Source organism: Mesoplodon bidens, assembly GCF_964165515.1.
Source record: "Mesoplodon bidens genome assembly, chromosome: 15".
Taxonomy (NCBI): domain Eukaryota; kingdom Metazoa; phylum Chordata; class Mammalia; order Artiodactyla; family Ziphiidae; genus Mesoplodon; species Mesoplodon bidens.
The window spans coordinates 69659533-69678753 of NC_138171.1; the positions used below are offsets into that span (position 1 = coordinate 69659533).

The window sequence follows — 19221 nt, forward strand, 5'->3', positions numbered from 1 at the left end:
ATGTGGAGAAATTGGAACTCACACATTGCTAGTGGGAATGTAAAATTATTATGCAGTTGCTGTGAAAAAAAATGGTTTGATGGCTCCTAAAAACTTACAAACAGAATTACTATATGACCTAGCCATTGCACTCCTAGGTATATACCCAAAGGAATTGAAAATCAGTGTCCAAACGAATACTTGTATATGAACGTTCATAGCAGCACTATTCAGAATTACAAGATGGAAGAAAGAACCCAAATGTCCATCAAGGGACAGGTGGATCAACAAATGTGGTCTGTCCACACTATGGAACGTTATTCTGCCATAAAAGAAACGAAGTGCTGATACAGTCTAGAAAGTGGATGAACCTCAAAGCACTGAGTTAACTGAAAGAAGCCAGACACAAAAGGTCATGTGTCATCTGTGGCATTGTGAGGTGAGCTGCTCACAGATGAGCATGTTGGGAGGAGGGGTGGTCACCCTGGGTGGGGGTGGTCACAGTGTCGGGGGGAGGTGATCACACTGAGAAAAGGTCACACCAGGAGAGGCGAATGTACAAAAATGAGTTTACGATCTAGAGCAGTATTTGTGTTCCATAAATTTAAAAGCTCCATTGTGTGACTTTACACCATTTACCCTGATGTTAGAACAGCATCATGCAACATGAGCCCCAAATCTTCTCTAATTTTTGTATATTCACTGCTTATGTTTGATACATTTTTTCCTGAAAAATTAAGGGAGAAAGAATCAATCTCAGATATACTGCATATGTGCTTGGGCACTCAAATGTTTCAGTGCCTCTAATATTTAGTTCTGGGCATCCCTTGCCATTTTCTCTCTCACCGTCTTTGTTGAGCCGATTTGGAGTCCTGGCCCCCCACTGACTGTACGTGCAAGTGATGTGTGTATAATCTGCCACACCTGGCGGTGTCTCACTTACATAACCAAGTGATAATTACCTTATGTCTCCATACAGTTTGAACCTAGTTTTCTAAGTTCTTACTATTAATAAATTAATGATCCAGTAGAACTCTGCAAGTTATCCGCTTTTTTGTGTGGTTTTTTTTTTTTGCTGTTAAAAAAAAGAATTATTGGAAGGACAAATAAATATACCATCAAAGTCCATCTTCCTTTAGGGTAATTTTCAATTATTGTGGTGTTCAGAAAGCACACAGCTCAAATCTCAGTGAAGTGCTTTTTTATTTTGGCCACACCACATGGCCTGTGGGATCTTAGTTCCCTGGCCAGGGATCGAACCTGTGCCCCCTGCATTGGAAGCACAGAGTCTTAACCACTGGACCACCAGGGAAGTCCCTTTTTAAAAACGTTTTTTAATTTTTTGAGTGAAGTGCTTTTTATAACAACCCTCCTATAGATGGGCAGATAGGTGATGAAGCAAGTATGGTAGCTGTAGAAACCAGGTAGTGTGTATGCAGGTGCCAAGCGCACCGTTCTGTCAACTTGCCTCTGTGTTTGAATCCTTTTATTTTATAATAAAGTGTTGGAAAAATCTCTACTGTATTGTAAACATGCACAGCATATGCTTCTCAACTTCAAATAACTTTATTCCCTCTCATCCCCATCTTTAAAGATATCAACGAAATTTGCCTGTACTCAGAATTTATTCCAGGGCTTTAAAAATCCCATTTCTTGGGGACTGTAACCAAGTAAAGTAACCATCTAGGAGTTTTCATGTAAAAATCTTTAATCACCTCCTTTCTTATTTTTAAAACAAGCCTGATATACAGATCTTTTCTATCTGTATCTTAAGAGCTTAAAATTAAGAGCTTACAATTACTACCCTTGCTGAACCTTGAAGACATTATGCTACGTGAAGTAAGACAGTCACAAAAAGACAAATAGTGTTTGGTTCCATTTACACGAGATGCCTAAAGTCAAGTCCTAGAGAAAGGAGAAGGGTGGTCGCCAGGGGCTGGGAGGAGAGGGATGGGGAGTCAGGGGTTAAATTAAAGAGTTACAATTTGGGAGGATGCGGACATTCTGGAGATGATGGTGGTCATGGCTGCCCAGTATGAAAGCCCCTAACACCTTTGAATCTTACACTTAAAAATGGTTAAAGTGGTAAATTTTATGCTATGTGTGTTTTGCCACAGTTTTAAAAAAAATTGTTTTTTAATCTAGAAAAAAAAAATGACCAACCTTGGGGAGTTTTAGTGAAACTGCCCTCTTACTGTGGAGCTAAGCCCAAGTAATTTCAGTATCTGGCCTCTTACCGTATTTTCCAGGAGGAAAACCTTCCTTCCCTAGAAGAGTTAGCCCGTCAGATCGAAGATGAGGAAATTAACCTGCCCGAGAAGCCCAAGAATTACCTCAGAAGAGTTTTCCAGGAAACCATCTACAGGCCTCTGGTTGAGAAGAGCATCCTTGACTATCTGCGCTATAATCATTACCACCTGCCCATGTACGCGTGGCCGGGCATCATTTAGCGGTGGCCACGGCCTCCACTTGATTGCTTCCACTCGTGTCGTTCCGGGAAGTGCTCCGTAAAAGCAGGAAACCTCTCTGAAGCCTGGCTGGACTGCCAGGCACCGTCGTGGTTCCGTCCTTTCTTTTCCGTGTCAACCGATGCCTGTGGTTTCCTATCGTCCCAGTAGGTGGCGCACGGCGGTGCGTCTCGATTCTGGGGCAGGGAGACGCTTTACCAACACCAGGCGTGTTCCTGGGCAGAATAACCCATTTTAGCAATAAAATGAGGCCGTACCGTGTAAAACTTGTTTTTTAACCTTGGGCGTGGTTCTGTTTGATTTCCTGAAAAGTCCTGCCGCCAACGCTGTTAGTCCTTTACATGTTTACCCGGTCATACTCGTGGGCGATAAAAAAGAAAATCGTGTGTGCAGGATGGAAAATGAGTAAAACAGATGACAGGAAATTGTAATTTAACATCGGAAGGACTGATTGCACAGACAAGTTTACAGGAACTTTTGAAACGAGGAGGCTGCTCTCACGGCCCCAGTATTTCTACTTCCGGTTCCAGATCAGGAGCATAAATGCACCGAAAAACTGGAAGATCAGCTCAGGTTCACACACAGGTTTTAGACTAGAAAACGGTGGTGGGAAACTAATCTAGGTCATTTCCTTTGACCCTCAGCGCTGTTGCTTTGCATCGGCCCCCTCTGGTACCTGTCACCTGTAATGTGGGTCAGTAGCCTTCTTTCTTGTAAATAAAGCAAATTAAGTGCCTAGCACAAAATATGGATGGGTTCAGGAACAACACATAAGACTGTTTTCATTTATTTGAATCTCTTTTAAGCAGATAGTGTGACACAATTTGTGTCTGAATTTTTGACCAGTAGGGCTTAAAAAAGTGTCTTTCATGGACAGAATTACAGTTTTCGTTCTTTTTTTGGGCATTTATGTTAATATTTAGCAAAAATTGGCTCAATTACAATGACTACGCAGTAATTTGGAGGATGTCATAGTTGGCATTACAGAATTACCCACCCATTAACAAACTGATACCTCTCAAAAATAAAATGGTTTTGGAACACTAGACTCTGATTTTTCTCAGGCAGGCAAAAGCAAGCAATAAACTCCATTAATTCCTGCACACGTATGTTTTACACGAGCACATGGGACATTCAGAGGGAGGGCCCAGCTCCCACCATATGGTACAAACTGTGTAACTCCTGTGGAGAACAATTGCTACTGGTCCCCTCTTCAAACTGCAAGCCCAACACATATGGAACCATATTTCAGGGCCTGCAAATGAGTCAGCTCAAGAAACTCTCCTTCCCCCACCCCCTTCCTCTGAGAGGCCCTGGATTAAATTCATCAGCAAATGGAGTGAGTTTCTGTGACAGGCTCTGGGACCTTGGGTGGAGATTAACAGTACAACCAGTTAGAGGATCAACAGTTATGATTTCTGTGACTAAGTACTACCATCAAAAAGCTTCTGGTCACATAAAAGTGACCCCATATGACAGTGCCAACCTTAATATCAAATCATGCATACACTTCATAGTCAGTTTTCCTTTGCTGCCTTTTTAAAAGTAGTCTTGGGCCCCCATAAGTATCATGGCAGATTTGAAAATGTCTAGAATATAATTTAGTCTACATAGTGTATTGGAGGAAGTTACTGATCACTGTCCTATGTTCAGAAAGTGAGTCATTTCTTGAATCTAGGCAGGAATTTTAGCATATGTGTGCAGACAAGCATTTTGTCACTAAGGAACCACTTTCCTAATAAGAGACAAACCCAAGAGTTGTTGATCATAGCTTGAAACTGGGTGTTTTAAGGGCTCTAGGAAAATAAAGATATTTATTCCTCAATGATGATGAGTCCTGGCAGAAGAAAGGGCTTCAGAAAGACCAAGATTTGGACTTCTCTTGAGGAGCCCTGGCGTGGCTTCTGTAAGAGACATGAGTGCCAGGAAGTCCCCAGGCATTTCAGGGTGTGCTGCTCAGCAGGGAGTCTTGAACTCTAAGCCCAATCTTACTGACAGGAAAACACCAAAGTTAAATTTCCCACGTTGTATTCCCCCCAAATCACATGTAACAACCATGCCTCACAGTTGCCTCTAATGATCTTCTGACATAAGTCGGTTTTTACTAGCACGTGGCCACCTCCTTCCCCAAAATGGCTCCTGAGATGCCACCGAAATATCCTAGGAAGGCGAGAGAAAAAGAGAAGATGATGTGGGAGAGGAAAGAGAACACTGTACGGAGAAAATGTGAAGCCAGCCAATCAATATTTACCCTCAGAAGAGGGTGAGTGTGTGTGTGTGTGTGTGTGTGTGTGTGTGTGTCTGTGCGTGAGAGAGAGAGAGCGCGCGCACACGGGTGCACGGCTGAGTGTTAGCCAAGGCGCAGGGAGAGGGGCTCGAAAGTCGTCGTGAGCGAGGAGCTGTTGATTGTTTTCTGGTTGAGAGAAGAGGTGATGATAAGGCTGGGATACAGTGCGCGCCGGGCCGGGCGGAGCGACAGCTGTATGCTAATACTCGCAGAAACCAGCCTCCGCGTCCCCCATTAAAGCAGGCGGCCAGGAGGCCACACATCACTGAACAAATAGGCTCTCTCTAGACAAATAAAATAACACACGTTGGCCTGCGGGGAGTGGGGAGAGCCAGAGGGGGAGAGGAGCGGGAGGAGAGGGAGGGAGGGGGAGGGAGGGGAGGGGAGAGAGGGAGACCCTGAAGGAGAGGGGATGGACGGGGAGAGAGGGGAGGGGAGACGAGGTGATGGGGGGCAGGGAGGGAGACCAGGGAAAAGAATGAGAGGGACAGTCCGAGGGGGAGAGGGTCGGGGGTGGGCGAGACCGTGAGGAGGAGAGAGATGGGGGAGTGAAACATGCGAAGAGAGAGGGAGAGGTGGGACGGGGTGGGCAGAGAGGGGCAGGGGAGAAAGAAGGGAGCGCCCGGGAAGGAGGAGGGGAGGGGTGGGGGAGGGAAGGTGGGAGAGAGAAGGAGGCGGGGGTGGGGGGCAGAGAAGGAGGGCGAGAGGAGGAACACGGACACCTAAACCCAATAGCAGCAGCAGGACGGACGGAGTGGCGGGGGCGGGGGGACAGAGGCCCAGGCGGACAGCGCGCCCCTCCAGCCCCCGGGCGCCTGGCTGCCTCTCCGTCCGCCCCCCGGGGCTGGCGAGGACTGGGGACGTTCGGAGTCGCCGTGGCCTTTCTGGTCAATTTTGCTGGGGCTTCATCGCTGAGACTGGGGCGCGCGGGGAGCCGGGCCGCCCCTCACAGGTGGGAGCCGCCCCCTGCGCGCCCCGTGCTCGGTGCCCTCCCAGCTCTTCCTGGCCTCATCCTCTGCTTAGGACTTTCCCACACTTCCTGGCTTCTCCTTCGCCCGCTTTGGCCAACATCGCCCTTCCCGTCTCCCGGCCCGGGGACCGTCCGGCCCGCCTCCCCTGCCCGGCCCGCGACAGTCCCACCCGAGGCGAAAACAAACAGCCCCGAGGGCACTTCAAGGAGCGTGCGGAGGCCCGACGGCACACTCGGGAGATGAAAGGGGCGGCCGGCCACCCCGTGGGCCCCGGCGAATAATGGGCGCGCGGCAGATTGCCGGGGGCACTTGAAACTCGAGGGGAGGGAACTGCTGGAGCGCGGTCCCTCCCCGCGCCCGGCGGACGGCGCAGCCTCGCGGATTCGCCCTCGTCTGCCCTCTTTCATGCGCTCTCCTTTTGTGTGGAATTATTTAAACGGGAGATCCATGGCAGCTTTATGCTAATGTGCCGAACAAAGGCGACGGCCCGCCGGCGGGGGCCCGGAAGGTGCCTGGAGGCCGGAGCGGGACGGGCGGGGAGGCAGCGGGCTGCGCGTGGCTCTCGCGTGCCCCGGGGCCAGACACGGCCGCCCCTCATTCCTGCAAACACAAAGCCTCTCCGGCTCGGGCCGGCGCGCGCGGCGCACGGGGAGCTGGGCCCCTCCGGGACCTGACGGCGGGCTCTGCGCCTGGAACGCTTGGTCCAGGCCCGGCCGTGGCTCGCGGGCCGGGAGGGCCTCTGCGAATCCGGCAGAGGCGTCCGCAGCCGGCCCGGGACAGCGATGGGGGCGCTGACCACTCCCTCTCGCGCCTCCCGAGCGTCTCCAAACGCGCCGCGTGCCGTGGGATGAGACTGCGGACCCTCCTGTCCTCTCCTCTTAGGAGCTTAGGGGCTGCCTAGTGCCGGCGACATCCCACAGGGCAATTCCTGAGCCGAAATTCCTCGCTCTAGCGCTTATCTCCAAGCTTTGCGCTTCCAGCAACTCCCTGGCGCTAAACTCGGGAGCCGGGGCGGGGGGGGGGGGTCACAGTGAACCCCACAGCGTTCCCCGACGGCAACCTAGGACTCCAGGACAGGAGGGCTTAGAGCGGCCGCGGCCTCCAGCTCTGCAGCGGTCAGAGGAAGAATCCACCGCGGGGTCCGCAAGGACGAGAGGCGAAGAGGCCTCTGGATTTTTCCCAAGCGCCGGCCAGGACCCCACAGGAAGGGGAGGAGTCGCTTGGGGCCCGGGAAGGGCACTTCGGGACCCTGCCTGGGATCCCTCTGCTCGCCTCCTCCTGTGAAGCTCCCCAGGAGGGGGCAAGTCAGCGCTCAGTGTTTCCCCAGCCCAACTCCACGCGGCCCCTATCCGGAATCGCAATGCGCAAAGGCCCGCCGCCGCGGCGCAGCGTGGTAGCGCTTCGCTCTCTTCCAAGAGGAAGGCAAATATCTCGACTCACTGTCCAAATGCCCGCGGGCGGGCAGGTTCTGAGAAATAAAATCACGCAGAAGACGCAAACCCACGGCCGGGTGCAAGGGTGCACGTCCTTGGAGGTTGCCGGTGTGTGCGTGAGCGCAACCTAATTCTTCCTCAGCCCTGGGTTATGAAATTAGTTTCTAATGCTCGGACCTTTCAAGTTTCCATTTGTTTTTGACGGTACCTGTCTGAAAGCAGATTTCATTTTCGCTGGCAAGACTAGAAACCACAAAGAAAAAGAAATGGATCCACTGAATCTCAGTATTTCAATAGTGTTCAATAGATTCTCTTGGCTTAATTCAGAGCCCTATTTGAATTCGCTGCACTCAGGCAGGGGTTTTGTTTTGTTTTGTTTTGTTTTTTGCCTCCCACCCCCGCCCTCTTTACAATTATGGGTGTTGTTATTTTTAAAGGATTCACAAGGTGACTAACTCTCCCTGTTATCTGTTCAATGAAAGGAGTGTTACACATGTAAGACCAAGTACCCCGCCGTCAGTTGGGGATGGCGGGCTGAGCCCCCGCCCTATTATTCCACAATCCAGATGGGATTCGTGATTAGAAAATAAAATTGGCCGAAGCTGTCCCGGAATCCCTTTCCCACTTCTAATTTCATCAGCAGTATCAATCAGCGCTCAAAAGAGCAAGGAAATAACATCAGTTACTTTTAGACTGAAAGATATATATAAATTTTAGATAAACTCATTTTAGAATTTCTAACTTTTTTCAGGACTAGCATTCATCGTAGTTAGCATTTTTAAAACGAGGATGAGAGTTTTCAAAATATATTCCATTATGTGTATTCTTCTCTTTCCAGTCTGTGAGTTAAAAAAGAAATTACAAACATAAAATCACCAAATATTTTCCCCTTGATTAGTCAACTTGATTAACCCCTTGATTAACTAATTCTAACAACTGTCCCCATTACAACTTATTACTCATGTGGACTTTTTTTAAATCTTTCATTTCCACGCCAGGGTATTTTCACAGGGAAAATCCAAAACAATGAAATACCTTCAGTGGAATCAGACGCAAGCAAAACTCAGCAAAGTCTATCTGAGTGCACAGAGCTTTTCAGAAAAGTGTCCGTTTCCTTCTCTTTCAATAAAGTGACATTTTCTTCCAACATATGACATTTTCTGTGGTTTTGCAATTTGTTCCCTAGTGATGGGTGATCAGGGCCACTACGCACTCTTGGGGTTCTGCCCCCGTCCCCCGGAGATTCTGCCTTTTGTGTTTCCTTGGGGCAGGTCTGGGAAGAGGTTGGAGGCAAAGGGCCCGGTCTGGGGTCCAATCGGGGTGGCGGGGCTGGGGGGTGGATTTTCACTGTTGTCCTTTCCTGGTGGCATCGGGGGGGGGGGCGGGGGGAGGCGGCCTGTCCTCTCCGAGGCCGCAGCCTGCCTCAGAGGACAGATTGCCCCCCTCTCCCCCGGCCGGCAGCACGCGCCTCTTTTGAGTCCAGATTGGCCGCGACCGGCGCTCAATAGCGAGAGGTTAATTTCCTTCACAAAGGTGAAGGGGGCACGGCTCCGGGGGGCCCCGCGCCCAGACAGGCGGCCCCTTTATTCCGCAGCGCCTTGATTGGAGCCCTTGATTTAGCATCTGATGTCAACCGACAGACAAAATGCCCGCTCGGAATGAAAATGCATGAGGCCGCGCAAGGAGAGCGGAAACCAACTTCACTGGGGCGCACGCGGCTGGCCGCGCGTTTCGGACTTTGGCCAAGTCCACCCGAATCAACCCGGCCCTGGGCGGCGCGGAGGCTCCGAGCAGCCTGGACCGGGCCCCTCCAACGATGCCAATTCCGGAGCCTCCGGGAACTTTAAAAAAAAAAAAAAAAAGTTCAGAAATTCAAGGTTTTTGGAACACAGCCCAGCCTGCCCCCTCCCCCATCCAGCGCTGCGTCTGCTGGCGATTGAAGAAGTGAGGTGCCAACTGTTTCTCAAACTCGAGAGAAACCTTCCCGAGGCCCGAGAGTGCGCGGCGGCTGCGGACACAAACATCGCCCTCAGCTGCAGCCAGAAGGCCAGACCCTCCACCCAAACTTGGAACTCCAGGGTCCCAATTTCGCTTAGACCCTGGGTCCCCCAGCCCATCAGTCCGAGGCCCGGGCGGGGCTCTGGGCGGCCCGGGCTTTGCAGCTATTTTCGATTCCGGATTATTTCCCAAACACCAGGAGGAGTTCCTGCGCCTCCCCCAACCCCACTCCCGCCCCGGCCGCCTAGCTCAGATCTCCCCCGCGCCTGCTGCTGCCCACCGCCGCCCCTACCCAATCAGCGAGCACAACTTCCCCCTCCGCTTCGGCTCGCGGATTGAACCCTCCTGACATATTTGGGGCCATTCTTCTCCTTTGTTGCTATTTTGCTCGCGACCCGCGGGTAATCCCAGAGCGGGAGGGGGGCGAGCATTGTCGTGCTGATGGACGGGCCCATTTGGCGGCTCCGCGCCCCCGGGAGGAGAGACACAAAGCCCAGGCACGTGCGCCTCCCCATAGAGGAGCAGCCGACCGTGAAGGGAGGCGGGGCCGGGCGTGTGCCTGGGCCGGGCGGGGCGGTGGCGCCGGGCGGGGCGGCGGCGAGGCGCGCGCGGGGGCCCCGCGCCCTCAGGTACATCTGCCGCACCTACCGGGCGACCCCCGAGTCCCGGCCCCCTCTTGGCCGCCGCGTCGCCCTCCCAACCCGACCGGGCGGAGGAGCTGCGGGCGCGCTGATTGGCTCCGGGGGAAGCGGGAGGCGAGAACAATGGCCCCCTCCCCCAGTTAAAAGGGAGCGGCTCCCGGGCCCGGGGACAGGGACGCGCGTGCAGGGCGCAGAGCCGGGCCGAGCCGCCGCCGGCGCCACGCGAGTCCCGCCGCCGTCGCCGCCGCGCCCGGGCCATGGGCCGGGGGCACTGAGGGCCGCCAGGGCCGAGCGCGAAGGTGGGACCGAGCCAGCGCCTCGCCCTCGCGCCGCGCCAACATGCCCCGCGGCTTCCTGGTGAAGCGCAGCAAGAAGTCCACGCCCGTGTCCTACCGGGTCCGCGGCGGCGAGGACGGCGACCGCGCGCTGCTGCTCTCGCCGGGCTGCGGGGGCGCCCGCGCCTCGCCCCCGGCGCCGAGCCCCGGGCCAGGCCCTCTGCCGCCGCCGCCCGCCGAGCGCGCCCATGCGACGCTCGCCGCCGCGCTCGCCTGCGCGCCGGGCCCGCCGCCACCCCCGCCGGGGCCGCGGGCCGCGCACTTCGGCAACCCCGAGGCCGCGCACCCCGCGCCGCTCTACAGCCCCACGCGGCCCGTGAGCCGCGAGCACGAGAAGCACAAGTACTTCGAGCGCAGCTTCAACCTCGGCTCGCCCGTCTCGGCCGAGTCCTTCCCCACGCCCGCCGCGCTGCTCGTTGGAGGCGGCGGCGGCGGCGGCGGGGCCAATGGCGCGGGCGGCGGCGGCACCTGCGGCGGCGACCCGCTGCTCTTCGCGCCCGCCGAGCTCAAGATGGGCACGGCGTTCTCGGCAGGCGCCGAGGCGGCCCGCGGCCCGGGGCCCGGCCCCCCGCTACCCCCCGCCGCCTCCCTGCGGCCCCCAGGCAAGCGACCCGCGCCCCCCGCCGCCGCCGCCGAGCCTCCCGCCAAGGTAGCCAAGGCCCCAGGCGCCAAGAAGCCCAAAGCCATCCGCAAGCTGCACTTCGAGGACGAGGTGACCACGTCGCCCGTGCTGGGGCTCAAGATCAAGGAAGGCCCGGTGGAGGCGCCGCGGGGCCGCGCGGGGAGCGCGGCGCGGCCGCTGGGCGAGTTCATCTGCCAGCTCTGCAAGGAGGAGTACGCCGACCCGTTTGCGCTGGCGCAGCACAAGTGCTCGCGCATCGTGCGCGTGGAGTACCGCTGCCCCGAGTGCGCCAAGGTCTTCAGCTGCCCGGCCAACCTGGCCTCGCACCGCCGCTGGCACAAACCGCGGCCTGCGCCCGCCGCCGCCCGCGCGTCCGAGCCCGAAACCGCTGCCAGGGCTGAGGTGCGGGAGGCGACGGGCGGCGGCAGCGACCGCGACACGCCGAGCCCCGGCGGCGTGTCCGAGTCGGGCTCGGAGGACGGGCTCTACGAGTGCCACCACTGCGCCAAGAAGTTCCGCCGCCAGGCCTATCTGCGCAAGCACCTGCTGGCGCACCACCAGGCGCTGCAGGCCAAGGGCGCGCCGCCGGCGCCCCCCGCCGAGGACCTATTGGCCTTGTACCCCGGGCCCGACGAGAAGGCGCCCCAGGAGGCGGCCGGCGACGGCGAGGCGGCCGGTGTGCTGGGCCTGAGTGCGTCCGCCGAGTGCCACCTGTGCCCAGTGTGCGGGGAGACGTTCCCCAGCAAGGGCGCCCAGGAGCGCCACCTGCGCCTGCTGCACGCCGCCCAGGTGTTCCCCTGCAAGTACTGCCCGGCCACCTTCTACAGCTCGCCCGGCCTCACGCGGCACATCAACAAGTGCCACCCATCCGAGAACAGACAAGTGATCCTCCTGCAGGTGCCCGTGCGTCCGGCCTGCTAGAGCGCGCCCTCCACCCCGGCCCCCCGAACCGTGCCTTCGCTTGGAGACCCACGAAGAGAGCGCGCCCCGACCCCGCGTCCGCGCCGGGGGCACCCACCCCCGGTGAAAGTGTCGTCTCCGCTTCTCTCGGTGTAGCGTGACGGTAACCCCGATCCTCTCGTTGTGACTCCTTTTGGACCCCTCGCCCCCTTTGCGTTGTGTCCCCTTCCCGCCCCCCATGGCGCAACAGGAGCCAATCTCTTTCTGTACAAGGGAGAAAAGCTGTACGCGTTTGTCTCGTGGTTGGAAGCCTCCCCTTGGAGGGGAGATGTTTTTCTTGCTAGTATTCTCTGTGTTCATGGTCTAGAAACGCGGTTTGCTCTCGCCTACCAATCTCTGCTCTCTATGTATGTAGCGTACGGGTTGTTTTGGGTGAATCTTGAGGAATAAATGCCTTTATATTTCACAGGCTGTAAATTGAACTTCCCACACGATTAGCTTTATTATGGCTTGTGAACTGCTGGAGTCTGGCTTTACCTTTTTGTATGTGAACAAATCAAATTGCTTAAAAAAGAGTTTTCTTTAGTCTAGCCACAAATGCCTTGAACTGTTGTCTGTTTGGGATTGTTTTTGTGGGGGGAGGGAAGGGAATTTTCAGAAGATGCTGTAGAAGCTGCCTCAATATTTCACGTGAGACTTTTCGGTTTGATCATCTTTGTTGAGGTAGGACTATATGAGTTCCCTCTAAGTGTATATGTTGATTTATGAGTAATTGTTATTTATTCTTTATTTATTTATATTAATTATGAAGATTATGATATTATTTGATTGCCGATTTTTTTTTGGTGCGCTTCCCCCCTCCCCCGCCACTCTTGACATTTCACTGTGCATTTTAGAAGAGAGCCTTTTTCTAAAGGGATCTGTTAAAAGTTTTAACTTTTATACCTATCTGAGCGAATTACAGACAACCTACCATTTTATTCTGCTTGGAGCGCCCCCAGGGCCCTCGTACAAACGACAGCTCTTACTTTTAAATGCAATCTCTTTTCTACATACATTATTTTCTTAATTGTTAGCTATTTATAGAAAGCTTCAATAGAACTGTTTCAACTGTATAACTATTTACTATTCAAATAAAATATTTTCAAAGTCAAAGTAAGGTGGACTTATTTCTGCATCACGTGGTTTCCACAAGGATTTAAAATAGAGCTTCCAGTGATTTCTTAAATGTGTGCCTATTGTTTATTAAGAAAACCCACCACCATCACTAGGATCGTGGATTTTTAGAGCTGAGCCTGAGCTGCCAGATTCTACCCTTCTGGCACTTCAAGGGTATAGGCTCAAAACAGCTAAACTGGAGCCAAAGGCTTGTTAGGGGTCCTTAGGAATGTACTGGAAGGTGGGGGTTAGAAGGGAAGCTGTGCAAGTCTTTTTCAGAGAAATCTAGATAAATGTCCACACAAACCTATCCTTTTAGCCAAGGGGATATAAGAACACCAGTTTAATTTAGCAGATCCTTCATTTCCTGACAGTTTGGGGCTCAGTGTAACCGTAATTCCTCAAGTAAAACGGGTAATTTCTGATCCTTAAGTAACAACTAGGAGAAAGTAGAAACGATTTTATGGTCAGATTTTCAAAATAAGGGAAGCAGACCAATTCTCATTTGGATGCAAAAGAAGTTAAGCAACTGGGTTTGGGGTAAGGGCTCAGAAATAATTTTCCAATCGGGTAGCAGTCCATTTTTGGGGACAAAACTGGAACACCATCTGTTTGGGGTATTAAATTTAATAATGGTAATTACAGTGTTTTCCGTTATGTGTCACAAAGCTCTTTGAAGAACAATCCTGACACTCACCAGTTAATATTTTGAGTTGTTTTCCTCTGCCTCTGGAACACTTGATCACGGAGCCGAGCTAAACATCACAATTGTGCACGCCCTTCCCTTCCTGATGTGTGTCTGCCGCTTTTCTCCTGTGGCACACTAAATCTAAGATTTGCCTAGCAAAAGGATTTTAGAAATCTGTACAGTAGGAGCTGCATTTCCAAAAGGTGTAGCTGGCGTGATGGTGGGAAGGGGGCAGTACGTGAGAAACGAGGAAGGAAAATGTGACGAAAGAGAGCGTTTTCAGATTTTGAACCTGAAGTTTTATGTGGGAAAGGGTTTACTAAAAGGCTCAGCTATCAGGACGGTGGAGTATTCCTCCCTTTGTGAAGGTCTTGAAATAGACTCAATAACAATGAAGGAGCAGTCAGCACAGGTGAGTTGCCTCCAGGACAAACTGCCCCTCCTCTTATTATTTTTATTATTGACCAGTTTGGAAAATACAAGAAGACAGAAGCTTGGTGCAGCACAACATGAAAGCATAGGGACAAAGCCGTGTTTATAACATCCTGAAAAGTTGGAATGAAACAAAGAAAAATTCAGATTTGTGGCCTGATGATTGCTCCCTCTAAGCAATAATGGGAGACTTTTAAAAGGTTCTCTCTGAATTACACCTCACAATAAAAGATCCTGCATCCTGAGGGTCAGCGTACGCCCTATGCCAATAAAAAGTACCCTTAAAACCCTGGTGGTTGGCCTGCAGGGATGTCGTCTTGGCATCTATGTTTGGCTTACTTTTTCTTGTCCAGAATCATAAATCACAAGCCCTTATGTCCATCTCCATCGTGGTCAATAAGATTTGGTTGTTTGCAAATGTGCTCTTGCATCCCCTGTGGAAATTTATTTCCATTGACCAAATATACCTTTTCTCAAAAAGAACCCAAAATTTCATTTATGTGAGAGACTAAGTGAAATCATATAGTGAAGGGAGCACACTGAAGGTGACTAAAAAGTATAGAAGAAATAGAAAACCTTGGTCAATTTGTTTCAAAGTAATGCAATGTGAGTCAGCAGAATATTCCACAGGAAAGAAATCAGATTCTCTCTCTTTTTTTCTCCCTCCCTGGATAATAAGTTCCCAAGAGCTCCTATTGTAAAATATCAAGTGGAAATGCACCCACCTTCCTCACAAGTGTGCAAAGGATGCGGAGGACATTCCCCTGCGTCTGAGGCTGCTCCAAACTTGGATGCCCACGGGTGGAAACCGGCCACGCTGGGACATTTTGCACTGGGTAAGGGGGGCGGGGTCCGAGGCCTACCCTGGGGGCGCTGTTCCTTCCGTGTAGCACCATCACCACAGGTGATCCCTGGGCCCTTTGGCTTCCTTCTGGGAGCCCAGGTCACGCGGTGGAGGCAGCCGCGCCAGGGTGACTCGTGAGCACGTGGAGCGAGGCCCAGCCTCCACAGCTGTGCGTGATGACAGCGTCGTGGTGCAGAGCGGAGCAAGGCTGGAGGCTGGCTGCACTCCGGCTCCTCGGTGGCACGTGTGGGTATACCGGGGTGCCCTGCAGAGATCTGGGTGCACAAGGTTGGGCCGGGCAATGCCAGTCACCGGGCTCCTCTTGCCCAGCGTGTCTGCGCCCAGAGGCCGCCGGTGAGGGGCCCGGTCCTCACGTGCCACCATTGCTCTGCAGGAGGCTCCCTGGGGCAGCCGTCTCCTTCCACCAGCCACCCCTCCATCTCCTTGGACTTCATTCCACAGCCATCCACAACGTCTCCAAGACGAAGGAAGCAGAAGAATCTCTTAACAGTCCTGTATGACATCATAGGAATTCTTCACCCACCAAATATCTTGTGGAAGGGAAAGGTCTAGAAGTAGCTTGGGCAACTCCAGGGCTTCCTGCAGGCCTGTCTCCTCATCTCTAAACCAGAGGGAATGGGCTTCTGGGAGACATGGTGAGACACTGGAGAGGACTTCCTAGACTGTGAGAGGAAAGGCAGTCAGGACGCCAAAGGGAGCAGGTAGGAGAAAAGCTCCATCCGGGGAGTGTGTCCTATGGTGTTTAGGATTAGTTATAAACCCACTGGCCTGGGGTGGGCAGGCTTTGAGCAGAACTTGCTATCTTTTTGCAGAAGGGACGTTTTGGTCTTGTGGAGAAGTTTTCTGGCAAATAGACCCTAGTGTATGGGGTCAGACTGTCATCCACACATACTGTGTGTGTGCCACCCATGTAGCCTGTTACAGGGCCAGGTTAAGTTATAGTCTTTTGGTGGCTAGGCTAGAGAAAGCTGTGTGTTTGGTAGTTAAAAGCCCATGCTGTGGGATTTAGAGAAGATCAAGCAAGGGACTGACTTGTAGAGAGAGACCCACGAGGTAGCAAAACATGCCAGAGTGAGAGGATCAACTGAACAGCACCAAGCAAGGATGTTGGTTCCATTGGACTGCCGAGGTGGGACCAAGACATGGAGTACAGACATGGCAGTCCAGAGACACCTAGGATTCTAATCCTAAATCCTGGAAACATCCAAATCATGTTTTGGCAATATAACCTGAAAGTAAGAGCCTGAGAATCCCATTGGGTGGAGAAAGAAGCAGCCTCATCATCTTCAAGTTATACATATCTTATATGGTGAAGCTTAGTGTGTCTTTATGACCAACCTGCAGCATCAAACAACCCATACTCATGGGGAAAGGCTGGGATATGCATCACTCCTGCATTGTAATATGGCGACCAGCTCTATCAGGCCCGTCAGCATCACAGAGAGCAGTTCGGATGTGAAGCCTGGTCACAGGACTCACAAGAATGTCCCCACCAAGTGGCCCTAGGAGAAAGAAGTAGTCCCAGACACCCAGATGAGAAGGCCACCCTCTGAAGGGCTGCTCCTCGTCCGGGCACTTTCTCCCATCCCCTCGGCCCCTCAGTCGACCAAGGCTCCCGGGCGAGGCCAGGGACCTTGAGTCCACAGGAAGAAGGGGCCAGAGAAGAGAGCACCCACCTGCCCAAGGATGTACAGGAAGAGGGAAATCTTTTTTCACCAGGAGCACTAGGGAACTCCTGAGGTTGCTAAGGAAACCTAAATAATTTCCAGTGGATTCATCAGCACCTCCTTGCCTTGTGCAAACAACCAGCTACGGGTTTTGGTGTCATCAAGGCAATTTCCCACTCGAGGATTTTCTGAAGACAAATGCGTCCTGTTTCTCTGGACAGTTAGGAGGAACTGCATGGGTAATTGCTACGAGCCAGACTGGGTCTCGAAAGTGACCGAGCCTGCTGGGAGGTATGACGGACCTTCCTGGTGAAGGGGAACTGATTTCTCAGGGTTGCGTGAGAGAAGCACCTTGGCTGCCACGTTGACCACTCCCCGCTGGTTTGGGGGCATCATGAAGGCCTGATCTGCTTCTTAGAATCACTGAACATTTTTGAGCATCTGATTTGAAGTCAGTTACCATATTTCCACTGACCCCAATACACATCCCTTCATCTCTTAAACCCCAGCTGTCATCATGTGTCTGCGACACACTTTGTATTACTGTGGGCTTGTTCTATTGCATCTGGAAAGTGGAATGTTGAGGACAGGCATGCTTCCTCTGGCAGCATATATGGTGAGCAGATGGCTTGTGGGGTAAACGTGTTCATATTTGTCTTGTTTGAAGATTTCTAGACTGTATGGTCTTCCTGGTGGAATTTCCACCCAAAGCATCAATATCCATGTTTTTTCTTCAGCTCATCTCACAAGCTCACACTCCTGAGATAAACTGGTCTTAGAATATTCTCCATATTGAAATGATACCTATACAGTGTTTACCACCAGTCAGAGCACATTCAGGAGCATGATTATTGAGATCCAGTGTTTCACACGTCATACTCACGCTGTGCATTTTCACCAATGTCTATAAGAAGCTTGTCCACACCATTTGCATTCATGGTTCACCTGTAGTGCCTCCCCTTCATCAGAACCCAGGTGTTCACTGTTCCCTCCACTTGGCTTAAACCAGTAGAGTGAGCACTGCCCCAGGGGAAACAGTAATGGCAGAACCTTCCCCCTGAATCCACCCCTCTCCTCCTTCACTCATCAAAGAAGGCCCTTGTATTTGAAGACAACATCTGCTCCATCTGTTGTTCCGGATAGGAGCCTTGATGCAATGCCCCTTCTCAAACGCCACAGCCAGGTGACGGTCACACCTGACGGTGACGGGATGGACCAAGTGAGCCAGGAGGTTATTGTCTGTGGGATCTGATAGGAGACAGAGGAGGCGTTAGGGCACGGAAGGCTTCACAGGACGCTCTTTCTACGGGAGAAAGAAAATTAGGCTAGAATTTCCTCTGAACACAAAGGACAGAAAAGCCTGGGGAACGTGGGCTGAAACACACGTGTACAATATTGTTGTTGAAAAGCTCGTAACACCAATGGATGGCCATTCTTTTCTACTGTGATCTGTCCTACTGTATAATGTAAGATGAGTCTTTACCATTTTAGAACACAGCTACAAAGGGGTTATTATTAGGTGATAGGCAGAAACTGACAGGAATAAGGTACATGAAAATGATGTAATTGAGAACTGTCAGGCATAAAAGGAGATGGACGAATCGCCATCTCTGGGTGTCTAAATCTGAACAGAATCATCTTAGAGCTCATCAAATATTTTACACCACAAAGGAACATACTCTTTTTTCACTCATCTCTTGAAAAGAAGACCTTTACTGATCCTTTGAACACTATTATTATCCTTGATATCTTCTTGAAGGTTTTCACATGAAAATTTTAAATCATTTTAGTGAAATACTTATTACATAATTAAGATTTCAGATTTGCATACCCAAAACTTTTTGCTCTGTTAACCATAGAGAAAATCATGAACTTTCCCCTTTGTATTTTCAAAATGTGATAATCGATATTAAAGAGAACTCAAAATATAATTAACCACATATTATACCATCTGGCCTTCTTTGTTGCAGCAACTGTGATTTTATCTTCTAAGTTTACACTGAGAATCCAGAATTATTGCCACCATTGCAGTATTTCACCATCTCTGTCATTGTAACAGAAAAGGCTAAATCAGAGGTTGGCAAACTAAGGCCCATGGCCAAATCTAGCCCTGAGCCTGATTTTGTAAATAAAGTTTTATTAGAGCATAGCCATGCGCATTTACTTACTTACTGTCTATGGCTACTTTCATACCGAAGTGGCAGAATTTAGTCATGAACGTAGAAATTATATGGCCCACAAAACCTAAAATATTTATGATTGGGCCCTTTATAGAAAAAGTTTACCAAGCCTCAGGGCTAGACAATAAAATCGTGTGGTTTTATAGATCATGCAGATTTAAAGAAAATATGGTACAGATCGCCCACATTCCTGCCCTTGATGAGATGGAAACTTGGTCCTTAGGAAAACCTGTGCTTTTCTCAGTTGTGTGGTGAGTGCCACAAACTCCGGGACTCAGCACACATACTCCTGAAAATTGCAAAACTGAGTCCTACGGATTTTCACAGGTGTTAACCTCTCAGGCACCACTTTAAAAGCCCTGATCATTTAAATGAGAATGTTAGCTAGGTAGGAAGCTGCCTCCACATGGTGTTGTTATTCATACTGTTTGTCATGTCAACTGCAGTGGCTCACAGAAATCTAAATGGAAGAAGCAGCATCTCCTGGTTTGAACGTTGTTTTCTTCTTCACTGCAACAGTGGCTGCATTTACCAAGTGACATCGCAACTGTTCAGCTGAATCGTAAGAGATTGTCATTTTTATAGGTAAAATGAAAA

At 51.6% G+C, this 19221-nt stretch overlaps 2 protein-coding genes across 2 annotated transcripts in view; both read left to right on the forward strand.

Moving 5' to 3' along the window:
* Window positions 1–2703, forward strand: part of CFAP61 (cilia and flagella associated protein 61) — a 249094-nt gene extending 246391 nt beyond the window's left edge. The window contains exon 27 of the mRNA XM_081256391.1: window positions 2229–2703. Within this exon, the coding sequence (XP_081112517.1) occupies window positions 2229–2429 (201 nt within the window). The 3' untranslated portion in view covers window positions 2430–2703. The remainder of the gene's footprint in view (window positions 1–2228) is intronic.
* A 7266-nt stretch (window positions 2704–9969) lies between these two features.
* Window positions 9970–11655, forward strand: INSM1 (INSM transcriptional repressor 1; the record flags this gene model as incomplete). Its single annotated transcript, XM_081256018.1, has 1 exon — window positions 9970–11655. Exon 1 carries the CDS (start codon window positions 10117–10119, stop codon window positions 11653–11655), a length of 1539 nt encoding a protein of 512 aa, XP_081112144.1. The 5' UTR covers window positions 9970–10116.
* Between the last annotated feature and the right edge of the window lie 7566 nt (window positions 11656–19221).